This window comes from Bison bison, unplaced genomic scaffold (assembly GCF_000754665.1).
Source record: "Bison bison bison isolate TAMUID 2011002044 unplaced genomic scaffold, Bison_UMD1.0 scf7180017864163, whole genome shotgun sequence".
NCBI classification, from domain to species: Eukaryota; Metazoa; Chordata; class Mammalia; order Artiodactyla; family Bovidae; genus Bison; species Bison bison.
In genome coordinates, this window is record NW_011494735.1 from 1,945,467 (window position 1) to 1,966,559 (window position 21,093).

The 21,093-nt window shown below is 37.5% G+C and overlaps 1 protein-coding gene across 2 annotated transcripts in view; it reads left to right on the forward strand.

Moving 5' to 3' along the window:
* The window catches only part of CPNE8 (copine VIII), a 274,643-nt gene that overhangs the window by 97,299 nt on the left and 156,251 nt on the right, over nt 1-21,093 (forward strand). For both annotated transcript variants that reach the window (XM_010841510.1, XM_010841509.1), the window contains exon 6: nt 4,821-4,897. In XM_010841510.1, coding sequence (XP_010839812.1) covers nt 4,821-4,897 — 77 coding nt within the window. The remainder of the gene's footprint in view (nt 1-4,820; nt 4,898-21,093) is intronic.

The following is a 21,093-nucleotide window of genomic DNA, read 5'->3' on the forward strand; positions in this document are numbered from 1 at the left end:
GGTCCGTTTTCATTCCAGTCCCAAAGAAAGGCAATGCCAAATAATGTTCAAACTACCACATAATTGCACTCATCTCACACACTAGCAAAGTAATGCTCAAAATTCTCCAAGCCACACTTCAGCAGTATGTGAACTGTGAACTTCCAGATGTTCAAGCTGGATTTAGAAAAGGCAGAGGAACCAGAAGTCAAATTGTCAACATCCACTGGATCATCAAAACAAGAGAGTTCCAGAAAAATATCTAAGTGTTAAGTGTTAGTCACTCAGTCGTGCTTGACTCTTTGCAACCCCATGGACTGCAACCCACCAGGCTCCTCTGTCCATGAGATTTTCCAGGGAAGGATATTGGAGTGGGTTTCCATTTCCTCCTCCAGAAGATCTTCCCAACCCAAGGATCAAATCCAGGTCTCCTGTACTGCAGGCAGATTCTTTACCAACTGAGCTACAAGGGAAGCGTCATAAAAATATCTACTTCTGCTTTATTGACTGCGCCAAAGCCTTTGACTATGTGGATCACAGCAAACTGTGGAAAATTCTTCAAGAGATGGGAATACCAGGCCACCTTACCTGCCTCCTGAGACATCTGTATGCAGTTCAAGAAGCAACAGTTAGAACTGGATATGGAACAATGGACTGGTTTAAAATTGGGAAAGGAGTACATCAAGGCTGTACATTTTCACCCTGTTTATTTAACTTATATGCAGAGTACATCATGCGACATGTGGGGCTGTGTGAATTACAGGCTGGAGTCAAGATGGCCAGGAGAAATTTCAATAACCTCAGATATGCAGATGACACCACCCTTATGGCAAAAAGCAAAGAAGAACTAAAGAGCCTCTTCATGAAAGTGAAAGAGGAGAGTAAAAAATTTGGCTTAAAATGGAACATTAAAAAAATGAAGATCATGGCATCTCGTCCCATCACTTCATGACAAACAGATGGGAAAACAATGGAAACAGTGAGAGACTCTTTTCGAGGGGCTCAAAAATCACCTCAGATGGTGACTGCAGCCATGAAATTAAAAGACATTTGCTCCTTGAAAGAAAAGCTATGACCAACCTAGAGAGCATATTAAAATGCAGAGACATTACTTTGCCGACAAAGGTCCATCTAGTCAAGGCTATGGTTTTTCCAGTAGTCATGTATGGATGTGAGAATTGGAGTATAAAGAAAGCTGAGTGTGTAAGAATTGATGGTTTTGAACTGTAGTGTTGGCAAAGACTCTTATTGAGAATTCCTTGGACTGCAAGGAAATCCAACCAGTCCATCCTAAAGGAAATCATTCCTAAATATTCATTGGAAAGACTGATGCTTAAGTTGAAACTCCAATACTTTGGCCACCTGATGGGAAGAACTGACTCACTGGGAAAGACCCTGATGCTGGGAAAGATTGAAGGCAGGGGGAAAAGGGATCAACAGAGGATAAGATGATTGGATGGCATCACCGACTCGATGAATATGAGTTTGAGCAAGCTCTAGTTTTAGTGATGGAGTCACAAAGAGTCAGACATGACTGTGACACTAAGCTGAACTGCCTGAATGAATTACTAGTATTGTGTAAAATGCATAGGGAATGTAGACCATTGAGCTGACTTGTGGTCTTTACAGACCGGGACCTGGGGACTGAAGTCGAGGAAAAGAAAGTGATGAAAAGAAGGACGCAGGGGACCCAAGTCTCGAGTGAAACAAGGGTGCTTTATTCATGGCAGCACGTGTGTATATATTGTTATACAAGGAAGCTTTAGGCAAAAAATAAATTTGAGCAAAAACACCGAAACCAGATGCATAACTACAGTGACTAAGCGAATAACAATCGTCACAGGGCCATGACAACAGTAACTAGTGGAATAACAATCGTCACAGGGCCGGAAGACAATCCATGTCTTGAGAAATAGGAATGTGATTAAGTAGTTTTACAGAAAAGTAAAAAGTTACTGAAAGGAATCCACATATGCTTTCTGTCTCATGACCTCAGTCCTGAGAACTGCGTGCAGCTCTGCTCGTTCCTGTTTTCCAGGAACTGATAAAGAACAGAGGGCCCTTGAGGAACAGAAAACAACATACAGGACTCCTTAAAATTAAACATTCCCTGACACTGGCTGAAAAATGGATTCAGTAGACCTTTTCCAACACAAGGAGTAGTTGACAAATATTAAATATTATGTGCTGATTTTTGCATTATGAATAGCACATGGATTGTATGCATATCATGACTACACGAACATAGGCAGATGTAAAACAATTACATAAGTACCATAATATTTAGGGGCAGAGATTGCAGTAGCAGTAGCTACTTTATTGCAGTAGCAATAAAATGTTTCAGTCCACACTGCATCTTTTTGATGCTCATTTTATTGATTTTATTATTTTTATTTCATTTTAGTTCAGTTATGATGGCATGCATGTGTTCTATGCTAAATTATATATGTGGACTCTAATATGGAATGTTCAATATATCTGTTCTGTTTTCTTGAGTTACTACAGCAGTGAAAAGCTTTTAGTGAGACTTGTTCTTTTATTGACCAAATCCATTTAATATGCAGAATGAGCAGCTGCCCATCAATATTAATATCCTTAGAAAACAGTTCTAGAATCCCCATGTATATTTTGCTGCTGATCTAGAAGACCAATGACATTTCAAATCTTTAGTATCAAGCTCTCATGTACAGTGTGACTTAGAAAAAGTTATGTTTGTTTTTAAAAATCCATAGACACTTCTGTAAAGTCTGTTATGAAGTTGGCAAAGACATGTTATTTTTAAGGATATTTAGTTTAAATGTGTCGGGCCTTTACCTGAAGTACATTTTACTTACTTGAAAGCAAAATTTAAAATGATTTGCAGTTTAATGAAAGTATTGATATTCTGTCAGCAATCAAGATCCAAATCCAGATTTATTTTCTTTCTCCCTCTCTTCATTGCCCCACCCCCACTATGTACAAGTACCCATGTGCTAAGTCACTTCAGTCATGTCTGACTCTTTGCAACGTGCTGGACTGTAGCCCTCCAGGCTCCTCTGTCCATGGGATTCTCCAGGCCAGAATATTGAAGTGGGTTCTCATTCCCTTCTCCAGGGAATCTTCCCAACCCAGGGATCAGATCCACATTTCTTATGTCTCACTGCATTGGCAGGCAGGTTCTTTACCCCTGTTGCCACTTGGGAGGTCCAAGTGCAAGTACAGTTTACACCAAATCCTGACATTTTTCTGCACATTTCCCAAGTGTCTTTTACAATTTTAGCTTGAGACTTAACACTTTGCTTCTTATTAACTACTGTAGCCTTTTGATTGATCTGACTTTCAGATTTTTCTTCACTTCTCAGTCCTTTCTGCAAATTGGTAGCTAAGTAATCATGTGAATCCATTGTTCTAATGGTGTCCCTGCTTTGCTGAAAGGTTGCTGAAAGGCTGCCAATTGCTTCTAAGGCTTTTTTTTTTTTTGGCTTGGCCAAGAGGGCTCACCACAGTATTGGTTCTTCATCTCTGTTTCTGCCCTTTATTTAAGGTCTGCTCTTTTTTTCACAGTACTCTTGTCTGTTATTCTGATTTATTCTCTAGGACTGCAATGCTCCAACTCTCCTATTCATAGTCTGAATCCTATATGGCTGTCAAGGCTTATGTACTTTGGAAAAATATTCCCTTGACTGTCCTAGTCTACAGTGGCCTTTTTTTCTCTCATGAGATTTAGGGCAGCTTCCTGTGAATAACACAGTTTTTACTTTTGTGGCTTGTTAGGTATTTAAAAGTTTTATTTAGTAAAACTTAAAGCAGCATTTTGTTTGCTATCATTCTTTCTTAGGGATTTTCCTAGGCCAGTTCACAGTACAGTTTAGACAGATCTCCCACTTTCTCCTTTAAGGCAGCTTGGGATCATACACAGGCAATGATATGCTTCTCCCTGAACCACCTCTATGTTTTCTTGACGCACATATCTGGATGGTGTTGGAACCCTTATTTTATTAACATGGGGAGTTGCACTGTATTTATGATATTCAAATCTTTAGGCAGTATTTCAGTCTTGAATCAGAATATCTGGGTTAGTTTTATCTCTGCTATTCATTGACTGCTTAAAACATGAAGGAAAACCTCTTAGATGATTAGTTTCTTTATATGTGAAATTTATTAATAGTATTAGTAAGAAACCTCTCATTTTGCAGGGTTATTCTGAGTCTTGAAAATAAGACTTAATATTATACTTAACCCATTTGGGGGCACTTAGTATCTACAAATATCATCTCATGCAATAATAACTCATTGAACTCACAATAGCTCTTTAAGGGGGCAACTACGCGTTTGAGGAAACTGGACAGCATAATAACTGCCATTTCATAAATGGTCAGTGGTCGTGCTGGAATAGACATCTGGCAGTGTGACTCTGGATCCTGGTTGTAGCCGTGCTATCACACTGCTTCTCTGTAACCAGTAGCACTGTTAGTGTTAGCCACCACTGCCCTGTGCGTTTATGATTTGCCTTCTCAGACAAAAGTTTAGTAATTTCAGGGACATCTCAAGTCAATTCAGTTGTGAATTCAAATCCTGGAACTTGTTTTCCATTTTCATTTTAATTTAAAAAGAGAAAGAAAGCAAATGCAATGTCTGAGCACTCATAATAACAAACTAACTTAGTGATTAAAAGAATAGAAGGCTGTGCAAACTTAGGGGACAATCATATGCTAAAATCCATGCATTTTGAACTCATTTTGTTTATTATTGGAAGTTAGAGAATTCAATATCTTAACAATGAAAACAATGCAGATATGATGTACAGAATACGTAAAGACAGTTTGGGAACTTAAGCGCCTTAATCTTTTTATCTATTTTAGGACTTTCTGGGACAAGTGTTTTGTACATTGGGGGAGATTGTTGGTTCACAGGGAAGTCGCCTGGAAAAGCCCATAGTGTAAGTATTTTTTTTTAATTTTAGACAATGAAATGTTAACTTTTCATTTTCTATTTTGAAAGTTTGGAATTGATGAATATGTGGTTGTAGACCAAAACTGTGTTTTAAAATCTTGAGTTTTTTTACCTCCAACAAATCATTTTGACATTTTTGTAAAGGATAATTTGTATTTCAGCTGTCATATGCCATGCTACAAAATGTTCACAAAATGAAATGAGAAAATTTAAGCAAGAAAACATGTTGTCTTCCTTTTGGTTTTAATATTATTTCTTAGATACAGTACTTTTTAAAGACAAGATTTTACTTCTTTGGGCCAATGAGTATATGTAGTACCACCTTTTATGTTTAATAAATGCATGTTTAGTGATTGAGATTTTAATAATAATTTTTACTGAAAAATTTGTCTGAAAAGAAGGCAATGTATAAATGTTAAGAAAAGGTGTTCACTAAGAATTATATTTTTCATATTCACCTTCAGTTATGGAAATAATGTTTATTTTCCAGATTAATTGCATAGGCTGATCTATTTTCTCTAGTTCCATATAAGACAGTAAACAAACTATAGACATTCTCCCTAATCTTTTCCTCTTCTCTTCATCCTTCTTCTCCCATCCCTAAATTTTGATGTTTTGGATTCAGTTAACTGTTTTTAAACATCAAAAGATCTAGGAAGATCTAAGGCAACTGCAGACTGAACCACAGTGTCTAAAGATTTGGGGAGTTTTGAAGTCTCTATTTCACCAATCTTTTAAGAATCTCAAACTCATAATATAATGATGTCAAAACCCATCAAATGTATTCACCTTTGACATCAAAAATTGAAATGATTAAAGTGTCATTCTCACATTCCCTGTATATAATGAAACGTTATACTTAATATGTTTTTCTTAGGTTAATAAGAAGTCTATAAATTCTAACTTCTTTTATTTATAACTTGATTTTCTTAGAAAATTATTGTGAAATATCAGTAGGAAAGCTTTTGCATACCAACTGCCTTTTAAACATTATTTTCACATATAATTTGTTTTTTATATCACTGTAGGATTTGGAAGGATTATAGGATTTGGTTCACATATATTTATGCTCACTTAAATAAACCAATGATAAATAATCTATAAAGAAAATATAAATATTTTTATTAAGCATATGTAATTCTTATTGCATTGTCTAGACTAGTGAGATAGGCCCATAAGCATTCTTAGAAAATTACTAAAACACCCTTTCTTTTGCTAAAAGAAATAATCAGTATTATCTATTCAATGCCACCTTAACTATGCCTTTAATATTCTCTGAGAGAAAACAAAAGAAGTAAAAATGTAAAATTTTTATTTCAGAGTAACAGAACAGAGATTTTTAAGATTTCACTCATATTTTAAAATTGCTAATTTTATTAAACAGTTTTATTTCATTTTATTTTTTCCATAAAAGGAAATCATAATTCATTTCAGAAAACTCTTAAATATCATAAAATTTTCCCAGTGGAAAATCAGCTTTATGTTAGTCTTCAGTACAGTTCAGTTCAGTCGCTCAATCGTGTCCTACTTTTTGTGACCCATGGACTGCAGCATGCCAGGCTTCCCTGTCCACCAACTCCCAGAGCTTGCTCAAACTCATCTTCATCAAGCTGGTGATGCCATCCAACCATCTCATCCTCTGTCATCCCCTTTTCCTCCTGCCTTCAGTCTTTCCCAGCATCGGGGTCTTTTCCAGTGAGTCAGTTCTTTGCATCAGGTAGCCAAAGTACTGCAGTTTCAGCTTCAGCATCAATCCTTCCAATGACTATTCAGGCCTGATTTCCATTAGGATTGACTGGTTTGATTTCCTTGCAGTCCAAGAGACTCTCAAGAGTCTTCTCCAACACCACAGTTCAAAAGCATCAATTCATTGGTGCTCAGCTTTCTTTATAATCCAGCTCTCACATCCATACATGACTACTGGAACAACCATAGCTTTGACCAGATGGAAACATGCAAAATATTAGCCTTGAAAGATAAATAAATAATAAAAAATGTTAGTCTTGAAATGTGCAAAAAGTTGTTATTATATTGACTGGGGTATGTCATAAATAGAATGTAGTATAAGATGTGGTCCTTATTCAACTAATTCAGTAAGTTCTACTACACAAGACCAACAGAAGCAAATTCATGCTATGGAGTGAAGATTCCTGGAGTAATGATTGGCAGAATATGCCAATTGTAGGGAGTATTTGCCCACAATTGAGTCATAATGATTTTACATAATCAGAAAGGATAAAATGCTCTTTAGATTTTTCTAAGCTTCTGCTGAGGCTGGAGTAGCACAAATGAAGCAAAACCTTGGGGACCTTTTCAGACAACATGGATCATTATAACTGCATGTTTTATCTATAGGATATTTTGTAATTTAGTCAAGTTTATCATAAGTGTTAATATTATACCTTATTGAAAAAGATGTAATTCATTCACTTTTTAAGTATGTGTAACTAACCTTATATTCAAAGTCTCCCTTAGGCTTTATTGGGCAACCTTACCAGATACATTCACATTAAGGAAGGGGCTGAAACAATAAGGGCTTATTGTTAAAATTGTGGAAAATGTTTTGATTTTCTAAATAAGTTTAGCTAGGCAAGTGTTAGTACTAAATGGGTAATGAAGTGTAGAGTTTGAGTATAGCAAATAAATTGGCTACCAAAAGAACCAAAGAAGAAACTATAAGAATTGTAGAGTGGTGGCCTATTACATGAAGGAATTAAATTAGATACTTGAGATAAAGAGAACAGAGGAAAGGGATGAGAGGATTCTGAGGAGATTAATCAGAAATAGGACAATACAACAGTACAAGTGAATACATTTAGCTTGCTAGCAGAAGGATATTTTGGACTTACTCATCAAAACATCAGCTAACATGTTCTCTCACCTGAGCAGTTACTCCAACCCAGGTGGATACTGGATTAGATAAAACACACAAACAAATATTTTGTAGTCACCCACCCTCTTACTTGAGAAAATACTGGCTTTTATTAAAAACTCTGTGTGTGTGTATCTGTGCTCAGTCATGTATGACTCTTTGTAACCCTATGGAGTATAGCACACAAGGCTCTTCTGTCCATGGAATTTTCCAGGCAAGAATACTGGAGTGAGTTGCCATTTCCTACTTCAGGGGATCTTCCTGACAGGAATCAAACCCATGTCTCTTGTGACTCCTGCATTGGCAGTTGGATTCTTTTCCACTGTGCCACGTGGGAAGCTTTAAAAACTCTAGCTATGGTGCACTGAGATAACCCAGAGGGATGGTACGGGGAGGGAGGTGGGAGGGGGGTTCAGGATGGGGAGCACGTGTACACCTGTGGTGGATTCACGTTGATGTATGGCAAAACCAATACAATATTGTAAAGTAATTAACCTCCAATTAAAATAAATAAATTTAAATTTAAAAAAAATAAATAAAAATAAAAGCTCTAGCTATGAGAAAGGTATTTGTCTAGAGAAAGGGGAACATGTGAATTAAAGAACCAGGTACACTGGCTAAGCATTCTGTCCTGGGTCTTGGAAGTTCAAGTTCTTTGAAAAAAGATACAACTTCTATTCAAATGGCATGCCACCTTTTTACCTCAACTTCAAATGAAAAGCAATCTAAACTATTCATAGTTTTTGTTTGAAAGAGCATGGTTTGCTGGTTGAGGACAAAAGTGAAGCTGTATTGCTCATAGTGTCTAAGTAAGGCTTCATAGCAGCTGGTGCCCTCCATGGATGTGTTCAGATTCCACACTTTTTCCTGCTATCTCCTGATCAGTGCCACCTTTTTTCCATGTATTTGACTATTTTGAACAAATCTAATGGATAGATGGTAGGGAGAAATGGGAAGATTGGAAGATATGGCATTTCAGTGCAGAAGGGAATGGCTTTGGAAGAAAAGATAGAGCCAGGTTGGGTACTGGAGTTGATGCAAAGTCAGGGAAGTATTTTCCCTGATAACTTCTAAAGATTTCTTGTTTTATCACATGATATATAAAAACAGTGGAATAAATGAAAGCCTGGTAGAAATGATGAAGTTCATATTGGACAAATAGTATAATATATATTTAACATGCAGATCTTAAATCTATTTCTCATAGTCCGTTTTGCTTTCTCCCATCTTTCATCTCCCTTGTGAACAGCTCTAGCCAGACTTAGCTGTTTAGGGCAAAGATAATATTGCAGGATGGTCATTAAAGATGTTTTCATGGTCTATTTCTCACAGCTGGAGATAGAGAATTTGTAAACTCTCCTGCAGCTATTACCTTTGGCAATTTTGTTCAAGAGTTAGGCAATTTTTTGTGTGTGGTTAGGTATAGACTTAAGAATAGTAGCACAGGACACCCCCTGAGGCAGATAATCTACCTGCAATTAATACAAATGGCTCATTGTGAACTTGTGTCCCATATATTATTTATCTTAACATGATTCAGATGATTTAGTGTTTTAGATTAGAGTTTTGTTTTCCAAATAGTATCTCATTTATATTATAAGTTATTAAAAATATTCCCTTGTTTTCTTCTCTATAAATGGCCTAGTTTAAATTATTTTTGGCTAAGGTATTGAGAAAAATGTCTGTCGCTTCTTAGTTGCAGTTGTGTGATAATATACCCTCAGAGATGGCCTTTTTAAAAATGATGTTAAATGTGAAACCTGGAATTTTAGTATGACCAGTGCCAAGGGACTGCCAAATTGCCAAGGGAACACACTGGGTATAGCAAACACCCTCTTTCAACAACACAAGAGAAGACTCTACACATGGACATCACCAGAGGCTCAATGCTGAAACCAGATTGGCTATATTCTTTGCAGTTGAAGATGGAGAAGCTCTATACAGTCAACAAAAACAAGACCAGGAGCTGACTGTGGCTCAGATCATGAACTCCTTATGGCAAAATTCACACTTAAATTGAATTCAGTAGGGAAAAGCACTAGGCCAATCAGTATGACCTAAATCAAATCCCTTATGATTATACAATGGAAGTAACAAACAGATTCAACGGATTAGATCTGATAGAGTGCCTGAAGAACTATGCAGGGAGGTTCAGGGCCTTGTACAGGAGGTGGTGGTCAAAACTATTCACAAGAAAAAGAAATACAAAAAGGCAAAATGCCTGTTTCAGGTGACCTTACAAATGGCTGAGAAAAGAAGTTAAAGGCAAAGGAGAAAAGGAAAGATATACCCATCCGAATGCAGAGTTCCAAAGAATAGCAAGGAGAGATAAGAAAGCCTTCCTAAGTAAACAATGCAAAGAAATAGACGAAAACAATAGAATGGGAAAGACTAGAGATCTCTTCAAGAAAATTAGAGATATCAAGGAAACATTTCGTGCAAAGATGGATTTGGACAGAAATGGTATGGATCTAACAGAAGCAGACGATATTAAGAAGAGGTGGCAAGAATACACAGAAGAACTATACAAAAAAGATCTTCATGACACAGATAACCACAATGGTGTGATCACTTACCTAGACCCATACATCCTGGAGTGTGAAGTCAAGTGGACCTTAGGAAGCATTACCATGAACAAAGGTAGTAGAGGTGATGGAATTCCAACTGATTTATTTCAAATCTGAAAAGATGGTGCTGTTAAAGTGCTGCACTCAATATGCCAGCAAATCTGGAAAACTCAGCAGTGGCCATAGGACTGGAAAAGCTCAGTATTCATTCCAGTCCCAAAGAACGGCAATGCCAAATAATGTTCAAACTACCACACAATTGCACTCATTTCACACGCTAGCAAAGTAATGCTCAAAATTCGCCAAGCCAGGCTTCAAAAGTACATGAACAAAGAACTTCCAGATGTTTAAGGTGGATTTAGAAAAGGCAGAGGAACAACAGAATCAAATTGCCTATGTCTGTTGGATAATAGAAAAAGCAAGTGAATTCCAGAAAGACACATGTTGCTTCATCGACTACTCAAAATTCTTTGACTGTGTGGATGACAACAAACTGTGAAAAATTCTTAAAGAGATGGTCACACCAGACCACCTCACCTGCCTCCTCAGAAACCTGTATGCAAGTCAAGAAGCAAAAGTTAGAACTGGACATGGAACAATGCACTGGTTCCAAATTGGGAAAGGAGTACGTCTAGGTTGTATATTGTCACCCTGCTTATTTAACTTATATGCAGAGTACATCATGTGAAATGCCAGGCTTTATGAAGCACAAGCTGAAATCAGCGTTGCTGGGAGAAATATCAGTAACCTCAGATATGCAGATGACACCACCCTTATTGCAGAAAGTGAAGAGGAGCCAAAGAGCCTCTTGATGAAAGTGAATGAAGAGAATGAAAAAGTTGTCTAACAACTCAACATTCAAAAAATGAAGATCATGTTATCTCGTCCCATCACTTCATGTCAAATAGATGGGGAAACAATGAAAACGGTGACAGACTTTGTTTTCTTGGGTTCCAAAATCACTGCAGTTGCTAACTGCAGCCACACAATTAAAAGATGCCTGCTCCTTGGAATAAAAGCTGACCAACCTAGGCAGCATATTAAAAAGCAGAGACATCAGTTTGTTGACGAAGGTCCATATAGAGTTGGACCATAAAGAAGACTGAGCACTGAAACATTGATGCTTTTGACCTGCAGTTTTGGAGAAGACTCTTGAGAGTCCCTTGTACAGCAAAGAGCTCAAACCAGTCAATCCTTATTATTCATTAGAAGGACTAATGCTGAAGCTGAAACTCCAATAGTTTGGCCACCAATGTGAAGAGCTGACACATTAGAAAAGACCCTGATGCTGGGAAAGATTGAAGGCAGGAGAAGAGGTTGACAGAGGATGAGATTGTTGGATGGCATCATTGACTCAATGGACATGAGTTTTGAGCAAGCTCTGGGAGACGGCGAAGGACGGGGAAGCCTGGCATGCTGCAGTCCATGGGGTGGCTAAGAGTAGGACATGACTGAGTGACTGAACAATGCTGCTGCTGCTGCTGTGTGACCCCATAGACGGCAGCCTACCAGGTTCCCCTGTCCCTGGTATTCTCCAGGCAAGAACACTGGAGTGGGTTGCCATTTCCTTCTCCTATGCACTGAACAATGCTAGAGCTTTAAATTATTTATTATTAATCAAGACTTTGAAAATTGTTATGTTGACTACAAAGGAAAAATGGTTTCTTGGACATAGCTTGATAACCTATTAAATAATCAGAATTTGAATATAAACTTATTCAACTTATTCAATTCATTTTCTGTGTTTTAGTTACTGCTGTCACTTTTAAAAGTAGATTTTTCTCATTTTTATGAGAATAAAATTAATTTTTAGCATTTTATAGGAAATTTTATGTGGAATTTTTAAAAATTGATGTTGAAGAATTCCTAGTATCTCATAATTTTCATAATTTCCAACAGTGTTTCCTGTTGGATTCATGTTTAAGCAAACACATTTTTTACATTTCTTGTATTCCATCCTACACTTGAATCTTTTCTGTGAACTCCTGAAGTGAGTCTTGTGCTGCTTAATTTATCTGCAACATTTACTGTGTCTTCCTATGACTCATCCACTTTACGTCATCCCTTTATTATGTACCATTAAACCCACTCAGCAGTGTGTTTTCTCATGCTGTGAGATTATAGCCAGTTTTCTTCAGAGAATTCTGTCAGAGAACCTCTATCTTTAGAGATCTCATTCATGGTACTGCAAAACCTTCCAAAATACTAACATCAGCACCAGTTTAATAATGATTGCCATTGTCTCTCTGGAAGGAAAGCATTTATTATATTTATAATGTAATATACCTGTTTGTTCCTGTTACTCACATCCAGACTTGACTGATTCCAAATAAAAGAATCAAGTAAAAAGGTAGGGACAAGTTGTGGTTAGAAAGAAGATTCTTACTCTGGGGAAGACGGGAAATTCCAGGGGTTATGGAATCAAGAGCTCTTTTGGCTACAGGGAAAGGTTATGTTCTTTATAGGTTGACTATAGCAGCTTGTGACCTGGCAATGAGTAGAAATAAAGGAGGGATCCAAGAGGGATTCATGAGTGTCCTAAGAGGTGTGAAGAGTACAGAGATAGGAACTTGAAGGCAGGTGATAATTGGAAGAGTAGCTTTTAGTTGTCTGATTGATATTGGAATCTCAGTTCTAACATAGAGTTCAAGGGTGAAGTGAAGTGAAAGTGAAAGTCGCTCAGTCGTGTCCGACTCTCTGTGACCCGTGAACTAGTCCACGGAATTCTCCAGGCCAGAATACTGGAGTGGGTAGCCTTTCCCTTCTCCAGAGATCTTCCCAACTCAGGGATCGAACCCGGGTCTCCCGCATTGCAGGCGGATTTTTTACCAGCTGAGCCACATGGGTAGAGCCCATTATATGCTTAAGTTCAACAGGAGAAATCTGGGAAGAGGAATAAACCAGAAAGAGAGCTTGAAAGTAAGGCAGAAGATTCAAATAAAAGAATAGGGCTTGAGGGAGACCTTAGAACCTTAAAGCGTTGGCTTAGAGATCTGTCTCAAATGTAGCCTTGCCCTGAATGCTATGCTGAGGTGGTAAGTGTATGTAAAGGTCAAGAATCAACATGAGGAAGAAGAGGAGTACAAAGAAGGATAGAAGAATGGTTAGTCTTAAAGGCGAGCCACATACAAATTTACAATAAAGCAGTGCATGTCTTTATTGTGCAACTTTTGCATATGAAAATATAGTCAACTTGGGATGAAATTTTGACTTTCAAAGTCTTCTTGACTTTATTAAGTTCTCTAAAAATTAGATTGATACAGTTACTTTGTCCGGTTTATTTTGTTAGAAAAAATATGGGTCTGGGAATCAGATGATGTTTAAAATCCCAACTCTGCTACTAACTTGCTATGTAATATTACAAATTGATACATTTGTGTTTTATATATATATATATACATACACACACACACATATATATATGTCACATTTTTAGTACGAAGAATTTAGTCTCGGAGAAGGCAATGGCACCCCATTCCAGTACTCTTGCCTGGAAAATCCCATGGACGGAGGAGCCTGGAAGGCTGCAGTCCATGGGGTCGCTGAGGGTCAAACAGGACTGCGTGACTTCACTTTCACTTTTCACTTTCATGAATATGAGAAGGAAATGGCAACCCACTCCAAGTGTTCTTGCCTGGAGAATCCCAGGGACAGGGGATATGTCACATTTTTAATATGAAGAATTTAGTCTATAGATAAGTAAATAGCCACCATAGTGAAGTTGATAATACATAAACTTTGGGGGCAATCAGACATGGGTTTCATAGATATATAATTCGAGGAAATTACTTAAAATTCCTGAGCTCCAGTTTCCTCATCTGAAACATATGAATAATACACTTTCAAAAGGATTGTTGTTAAGAAGTAGAAATACTTAATATAATACATTTGTCATGGATAACACTGGAATTTAATAAACACTTAATAGTGGTTATTATTATTGTTTTTGTCATTATTAAATATAGTCAATATCTTTTAAGAAAAGTCTCTTAAATTGACTCACTCAATAATCTTCCTTCCATGCTGTCTCATGGAGTTTTCCATTTAGTCATTGAAAAATAATGACAAATAAGTATAATTACATATTGATATTAACTATGAAACAGAGAAGGGCATGGCAGCCCATTCCAGTATTCATGCCTGGAGAATTCCATGAACAGAGGAACCTGATGGGCTTTCAGTCCATGGGGTCACAAAGACTGAGACATGACTGAAAGGCTATAACATGCACTTAAGCTATGAAAATTAAGGTACAGACTAAAAATTAGGCTGTTTTTAATACTTTGAATTTTTATCATAGATGCAGTTGAAAAATTCATGATTTTTATTCAAAGATGTTCATTCCCTTCTTTGTAGAAGAAGATTGTGGGTGATTAAAAGAATTATCAGCTATTTAATTATTGATGAAATAATCTAGTTTGGAGAAGACAAGTACTCCAGACTAAGAAGATAAGGAGAAATGAACAGATTAAAAACATACTTTGAAGGCTGATTTTTTTTTTTGTCATGCAAGTTGTTTTTAAGAATGGGCTTTGTTCCTGAAAAAATGATGGAAATAATATCATGTATGAAAAGTTAAATATTGAAGAATTATCCATTCCAAAGAACATTTTTTGCAACTTTTTTATTGTGGTGAAAAAACTATTTTTCTAATTGTGAAACATGAGAACGGCTTAAGACTTTTCCACAAAAGTAATTTGTAACTGTATTCTGACCAGGTCAGATATTCTGTATTCTGACCTGGTCAAATAAGCGTTATTTGAGTTCTCCATTGATTATTCTTTATATCATCATAGCCTTGATTGTTGATAAGTTGATAGTCTTGGTTCAAGAGGAAGATTTCAAGGATGACTTTCAGATTTCTTATACAAGTAACTGAGTGGATAGATGTACCATATTCTTACAAAGAAAGGATCATCCATTTCCAGGTTGAGTGGATGGGTGTACCATATTCTGACAAAAAGAAAATCATTCATTTCCAGGTTTATCACTGATCAGTAAGCTTTAGGAGTGATGGGTCATTTCAGTCTTCTGTTGTAGATGCTTGTGTTCACCTAGAGTGTAATCATCTACAAAACTTTGCTTCTGTTTGTATTTGCCTAGTCTTACTGGGTTGGGCTGATAACCTGGTGGAAAATCCTAATGGAACGAAAGAAATGATGAGACATGATCTGTGTTATTTTGAAAGGGTGTGTTAGTTTCTCAGTCATGTCGCACTCTTTGCAACCCCATGGACTGTAACCAGCCAGGCTCCTCCATCCATGGGATTTTCCAGGCACGAATACTGGAGTGGGTTGCCATTTCCTTCTCCATTATTTTGAAAGATGGTTTCTAAATTATATAGTACCTGCCTTTATTGAATAAACATTCTTAGTTTTACTTAATTTTAATTTTGGGTGAGTTTCTAAAGGGTAACTGCAATGACAATGTTTAGATACCACATTGGTGTAAATCTTCCAAAGAAATCAGTTTCTTCTTCTTCATTGCTCCTTTCTTCCTACTTCCCTTCTGTATATGGTCTTAATTTGCTAATTCTGGAGTTGAAAAATGCAGGCTTGGAATATTAGTTCTACAATTAAGCAAGGTAACTGGTGCCTTGCCCATAAGCATCTTGGTCTAAATTCTAACATACTGATGAAATCAATGTTTGGAACAAACATGTGGGGATTACCTCAGTTCCTGTGCTTAGACTCAATAGGTTCTTTATCATGAAAGCAAGTGAGATGGAGTGGTGAATTGTTTTATTTTAAATAATATCAGGGCCTAACTTGATTGAGTTCTTAGTTTAATTCAGTTCAGTTCAGTCACTCAGTCCTGTCCAGCTCTTTGCAACCCCACGGACTGCAGCACACCAGGCCTCCCTGTCCATCACCAAGTGCCGGAGTTTATTCAAACTCATGTCCATTGAGTTGGTGATGGCATCCAACCATCTCATCCTCTGTTATCCCCTTCTCCTCCCACCTTCAATCTTTCCTAGCAATAGGGTCTTTTCAAATGAGTCAGCTCTTCGCATCAGGTGGCCAAAGTATTGGAGTTTCAGCTTCAACATCAGTCCTTCCAATGAGTATTCAGTACCGATTTCCTTTAGGATAGACTGGTTGGATCTCCTTGCAGTCCAAGGGAATCTCAAGAGTCTTCCCCAACACCACAGCTCAAAAGCATCAATTCTTTGGTGCTCAGCTTTCTTTATAGTCCTACTGTCACATCCATACATGACTACTGGAAAAACCATAGCCTTGACTAGATGGACCTTTGTTGGCAAAGTAGCATCTCTGCTTTTTAATATGCTGTCTAGGTTGGTCATAATTTTTCTTCCAAGAAGTAAGCGTCTTTTAATTTCATGGCTGCAGTCACCATCTGCAGTGATGTTGGAGCCCAAAAAAATAAAGTCTGACACTGTTTCCACTGTTTCCCCATCTATTTTCCATGAAGGGATGAGACTGGATGCCATGATCTTCATTTTCTGAATGTTGTGTTTTAAGCCAACTTTTTCACTCTCCTCTTTCACTTTCATGAAGAAGCTCTTTAATTCTTTTTCACTTTCTGCCATTAGGGTTGTGTCATCTGCATATCTGAGTTATAGATATTTCTCTTGGCTATCTTGATTCCAGCTTGTGCTTCATCCAGCCCAGGGTTTCTCATGATGTACTCTGCATATAAGTTAAATAAGCATGGTGACAATATACAGCCTTGACGAACTCCTTTTCCTATTTGGAACCAGTCTTTTGGTCCATGTCCAGTTCTAACTGTTGCTTCCTGACCTGCATACAGATTTCTCAAGAGGCAGGTCAGGTGGTCTGGTATTCCCATCTCTTTCAGAATTTTCCACAGTTTCTTGTGATCCACACAAAGGCTTTGGCATAGTCAATAAAGCAGACATAGGTGATTTTCTGGAATTCCCTTGCTTTTTCGATGATCCAGTGGATGTTGGCAATTTGATCTCTGGTTCCTCTGCCTTCTCTAAATCCAGCTTGAACATCTGGAAGCTCATGGTTCACATATTGTTGAAGCCTGGCTTGGAGAATTTTGAGCATTGCTTTACTATGGTTTTCTTATTTAGTCATTAGTTATTCTGCCAGCTAATACATATAGTAATTTCTCTCATAGAACCATTATGAGGTTCATTAGAAGATGCACTGAAACAAGGACTCTGGTGAAACTAACATACAAATAAAGGTTAAATATGCACATCTGATATACCTATCTGAATGCAGAGTTACAAAAAATACCTAGGAGATATAAGAAGACATTCCTAAGTAAACAAAGCAAAGAAATATGGGAAAACAATAGAATGGAAAAGACTAGAGATCTCTTCAAGAAAATTAGAGATACCAAGAAGACATTTCATACAAAGATGGGCACAATATAGGACAGAAACGGTATGGACCTAACAGAAGCAGAAGATACTAAGAAGAGGTGGCAAGAATACACAGAAGAACTATAAAAAAAATGATCTTAATGACCCAGATAATGACAGTGGTGTGATCACTCACCTAGAGTCAGACATCCTGAAGTGTGAAGTCAAGTGGGCCTTAGGAAGCATCACTATGAACAAAACTAGTGGAGGTGATGGAATTGAAGCTGAGCTATTTCAAGTCCTAAAAGATGATGCTGTTAAAGTGCTGCACTCAATATACCAGCAAATTTGTAAAACACAGAGTGGCCACAGGACTGGAAAAGATCCGTTTTCATTTCAATCCCAAAGAAAAGCAATGCCAAAAAATATTCAAACTACCACACGGTTGCACTCATTTAACACTCTACCAAAGTAATGCTCAAATTCTCCAAGTGTGGCTTCAACAGCATGTGAACAAAGAACTTCCAGATGTTCTAGATGGATTTAGAAAAAGAGAGGAATCAGAGATCATATTGCCCACATAATTTGGATCATGGAAAAAACAAGAGAATTCCGAGAAATCATCTACTTCTGCTTCATTGCCTATGCTAAAGCCTTTGACTGTGTGGATCACAACGAACTGTGGAAATTTCTTAAAGAGTTAGGAATACCAGACCACCTTACCTGTTTCCTGAAGAACCTGTATGCAGGTCAAGAAGCAACAATTAGAACTGGACATGGAACAATGGGCTTGTTCCAAATTGGGAAAGGAGTACATCAAGGCTGTATATTGTCACCCTGCTTATTTAACTTGTATGCAAAGTACATCATGAGAAATACTGGGCTGGAGGAAGCACAAGCTGGAATCAAGATTGCCAGGAGAAATATCAATAACCTCAGATATGCAGATGACACCACTCTTTGGCAGAAAGTAAAGAGGAACTAAAGAGCTTCTTCATGAAAGTGAAAGCGGAGAGTGAAAAAGCTGGTTTAAAACTCAACTTAGAAAAATGAAGATCATGGCATCTGTCCCACCACTTCATGGCAAATAGATGGGGAAACAATGGAAACAGTGACAAACTATTTTCTTGGGTTCCACAATCACTGCAGATGGTAACTGCAGTCATGAAATTAAAAGACACTTGCTTCTTGGAAGAAAAATTATGACCAACCTAGACAGCATATTAAAAAGCAGAGATATTACTTTGCCCACAAAGATCCATCTAGACAAAGCTATAGTTTTTCCAGTAGTCATGTATGGATGTGAGAGTTGGAACATAAAGAAGGCTGGGTGCTGAAGAATTGATGCTTTTGAATGATGGTTTTGGAGAAGACTCTTGAGAGTCCCTTGGACTACAAGGAGATCCAACCAGTCCATCATAAAGTAAATCAGTGTTGAATATTCATTGGAAGGACTGATGCTGAAGCTGAAGCTCCAATACTTTGGCCACCTGATACAAGGAGCTGACTCATTAGAAAAGACCCTGATCCTGAGAAAGATTGAATGCAGGACGACAAGGGGATGATAGAGGACAAGAAGGTTGGATGGCATCACAGACTCAATGGACATGAGTTTGAGCAAGCTTCAGGTGATGTTGAAGGTAGGGAAGCCTGGCGTGCTGCAGTTTATGGAGCTGCAAAGAGTTGGACAGAACTGAGTGATTGAACAACAATGACAAAAGGTTGTTTGACTTCTGAATCCATGCACTTCACTGTAGCCCTGTATTACCTTCAACAAATGGATATATCTATGTGTAACTTTTAAGTAAATTTTATTATTACTTTTTTTAATACAAAAGTAAAAAGTGTCTCTGGATGGTGAAAAGAGCTTTGAAGGGACACCCATTCTGACCCAGATCATTTCAAGAATGAAGTCCTTCTCACTATTTCTCAACCACACAACTCTTCTACAATCATAGTCTAATGTCCAATTTTTCCTTGAGGTAAACAGTACACATCTCTCTAGCAGTTTCTCCTTCTTGCACCTACCTGGGTATGAAGACTTATCTGCTATTGATTAGTCTTCCTTAGGATGTGCAATGAAACTCTTTCTTTCCTGTGGCTATTAAGAATGTGGCTTCCCAGTGCCCCCAGTCTTCACTCTAGGGGGACAGCAGTAACTCTTTCTGTGGTCAACTAAGATTAATGTACTCTTCTCTAGAGGCAGTGTTAAATTTTCTCAGAGCCAACACAGTCTTAATAGGAAGTTCATAAGTTGGAAATAAGAAATCCATATCTGGTTTTAGATAGTAGTAAGTAAGTTTATCAGTTTTTTTTCTGCGTCTTCTGGAGAATCATTCAGTTTGAATTCACAATGTGCTAACAAGTAACTACATGATGTTCTTTCCTGGTTACTTCTTCCATTCAGTAATGGAAGATGACTTGCCTCCATTACTAAAAATATTGCTTTCTTCCTTTTCGAAGTTTAAAAAGGAGAGAGTATTAAACATCCTGTTAGTGTTTCCCTCTCATCCTCCCTCCTTTCTTCCCTTCTTTTTTTCCTGTTTTTTTTTTTTTTTTCAGAGCAACTTTTGTGAATATTTAGCTTTGATTAGGCTATGGTTTCATTTTAGGTACAAGTAGATTCTCATGGCTTCCCTGGTGGCTCAGATGGTAAAGAATCTGCCTGCAATGTGGGAGACCAGGGTTCCATCACTGGGTTGGGAAGATCCCCTGGAGAAGGAAATGGCTACCCACTCCAGTATTCTTGCCAGAATTTCATAGACAGAGGAGCCTGGCGGGCTTCAGTCTATGATGTTGAAAAGAGTCAGACACAACTGAGCAACTCTGAGAGAGAGAGAAATTCTTATGGTTGCCTTGAGAATAAGTTCTTTGGTTGACTCTGATGAAAGACTAAACACAGAAGATGATTTAGTAAACTGACATTTCTACTAGATCTAGATCCCAACATATATTAGCAGTCACTTGCATGAATTTATTGTTTTTTAAAAAAATATACCAATTCTAGCTAACTAAATAGCTTCTCCCTTCACAGGTTGTTTTGTCCCTCTTCCTTTCACACTATTTTTGTTTGTTTGTTTTAAATTCTTTATCATCCTTTCTTATTCAAGTCCACTGGGGGAAAAAACAAACAAAAAACAAAGGAATACACATTAGATGTTCCTGATCTATTCTTATTAATTCTTCTGTGAACCATGACACATGTGGGTTCCTCAGCATGCTGGCGCAAACCACCTAAACAACCTTCTACAATTCAATCAAGAGGCTGACTACTTCCCTCTCCCATCCCTTTCTTCATATAACAGTTGTGAAAAGACTTAAAAATAAGCCATTGTACCCTCCGTATGGTAGAGATCTATTGTACCTTGTAAATAGAAGAATTCAATAAATGCTGGACTGAATTTTCCAGAAAAACAGTCACATTGCTGTGCTTCTTTTTTGTTAAG